We start from the raw sequence: 2,205 nt of genomic DNA, 5'->3' as shown, positions 1-2,205 counted from the left end.
CTTGCACACCAATTATCTCACAATACATCTTCCTCACCAACTGATTTCGAAAATCTTTAAACTTCGCATGAGTGTAAACTTTTTGAATTTGTTTCTCCATTTTATACGAAGTTGAGGTTGGTATGGTTTTTGAAAACGATCTAGCATCTGCTTTAAGCTCCTTTTCTTTTTTTGTATCTCAATGCATTATCAAATTTTTCAACAAATTGCTTCAGAGATGTTCTTAAATGAACATACCCATCGAAAAATGCATTCATACTCTCAAATCATTGAGTAGTGGACATCCCAGCCCAAAATGTAGTCTTCACAAAACAAGGTATGCATCGATCTTTCTCCCTATATAGTTTTCTCAACCATTTATTTTGTTTCAAGCTTTCATACTTTTCCAACATTTCACTCCAACGTTCTTCAAATTCAGCAAGAAACTGTGAATCATAGACAGCTTTTTTCATCCTAGATTTAATCCTTACGCAGTTATCATACCTCCTTAGCTTTTCTGGTATTTTCTTCATTATACGCCACAAACACCATCGATGCTTGGTATCCTTGAGAACTATCTCAATGGAAATTTTCATAGCACCAGCTTGGTCTGTAATTATACCACCTGGAGCAACTTCATTCATACAATCGATCCACGCTTTGAATAACCAAGAAAAAGTTTCTTTCTCCTCATTAGAAAGCAACCCACAACCAAGTAAAATTGATTGTCCGTGATGATTAACCTTAACAAACGAAGCAAAAGGAATGTCATACTTGTTTGTAAAGTATGTGGTGTCGAAGGTGACAACTTCACCAAATTCTTTGTAAGCTTCTCTACATCTATTATCCGCCCAAAACACATTTTTCAAACGGCTTTCTCCGTCTATGTCCAGCCTGTAGAAGAAATTTGGATCCTTATTTTGCATGTCTGTAAAGTGATCCAGAAGTGTTGTAGCATCTCCTTCGCCAAGTTCTAAAACTTTTTCTCTAGCAATCATGTTCCTTAGAGTTTTTTCATCATATGGGAGGTTTTCATAGCCACCACCTTCAACCGCTAATGCACCATAGGTCTTACACATCCTGATTCCTGCTTTGTCGTTTAATAAGACTCTTTTCTTTATTGCTGTGTTGATTCTTTTGTGGCCTCTCAAATGTCGAGCTTTTGATGGACTGTTCAAATGGTTATGTTGAAGGAAAACAACGCTAATCATCCATTTATCATATGCACACAATCTCGCTGATATTTTGGCTTTGCAACCAGTTCTTTGTGTTGGAGGGAGATTTAACGGAGTGTTAGAAGCTTTAATATTCTTCCCCTCTTTGGAACAAGTATAACTTACATGTACTAGTACTCCATTTTCCTTTTTACATGTTCGTTTCTTAACAGAAAATCCAGTCTTGTATGCATAGTTATTATAAAATTCAAATAACTCATCAGCATTTTCAAACCTCATTCCAAGTTTCGGCTCGACTGTTTGATCACCATGGTTACTATCATCATCCAATACACTGCCAGACTTTTCAGGTTCCTCAATCTCCAATTCGTTCTCATTCATGACTGCATGTACAAGTATAATAAACATATATATAGTTAAGTTAGATTCAAAAATTTAAGCTACATATATATAATAAGTAACTTGAGTAATCTATCAACTGGTCGGTAAACTTCTTATTTAATTAATTTAGCTACAACTGAAATGGCAAATTAAAACCAAGGATATTTGGATGTGTAACCATAGACCCTAGTCTTGGTAGGATGTAGCACAGATTCCGCATAACTTGAAGAACAAAAAACAAGATGCACGAACATTGAAGACCCAATTCAGATATGCAAATGAATTCTACTTCAACAGAAATTTCTAGGCTTACAAATGCATTAAGTACGACAAACCTCTAGATATTATTGTAAATGTATCTAAAACTATTGAAGGGGAAGTGAGAATAAAGATCATCTAATGCATGCACGATGAATTATTCAAAATTGAATTCTACAACTCTGACTGCATTATCAATAGTAATCAAAACCTTGAACATTTCATTGAGGTGTCGTCCCAAAATAATCAAACATAGAAAAGATTACTATGGATAATACTTTTTTAAACCCTATATGATATAATATTACCGTAATTCTGTTTTTAAACCCTTTTTTTTAAGATTCGTGATAAACAAAACCATGTTTAAACTTTCGTTAATCTTATAAGAAGTTGGATACAAGTTATCTGTTGG

The 2,205-nt window shown here is 34.3% G+C and overlaps 1 protein-coding gene across 1 annotated transcript; it reads right to left on the bottom strand.

Moving 5' to 3' along the window:
- Positions 1-266: 266 nt before the first annotated feature.
- On the bottom strand, positions 267-1,535 carry LOC113351249 (protein FAR1-RELATED SEQUENCE 5-like). Its single transcript, XM_026595267.1, has one exon. The coding sequence runs from the start codon at positions 1,533-1,535 to the stop codon at positions 267-269; it is 1,269 nt and encodes a 422-aa protein (XP_026451052.1).
- Positions 1,536-2,205: the final 670 nt, after the last annotated feature.

This window comes from Papaver somniferum, chromosome 2 (genome assembly GCF_003573695.1).
Source record: "Papaver somniferum cultivar HN1 chromosome 2, ASM357369v1, whole genome shotgun sequence".
NCBI classification, from domain to species: domain Eukaryota; kingdom Viridiplantae; phylum Streptophyta; class Magnoliopsida; order Ranunculales; family Papaveraceae; genus Papaver; species Papaver somniferum.
This window is presented reverse-complemented; position numbering and strand designations above follow the sequence as displayed.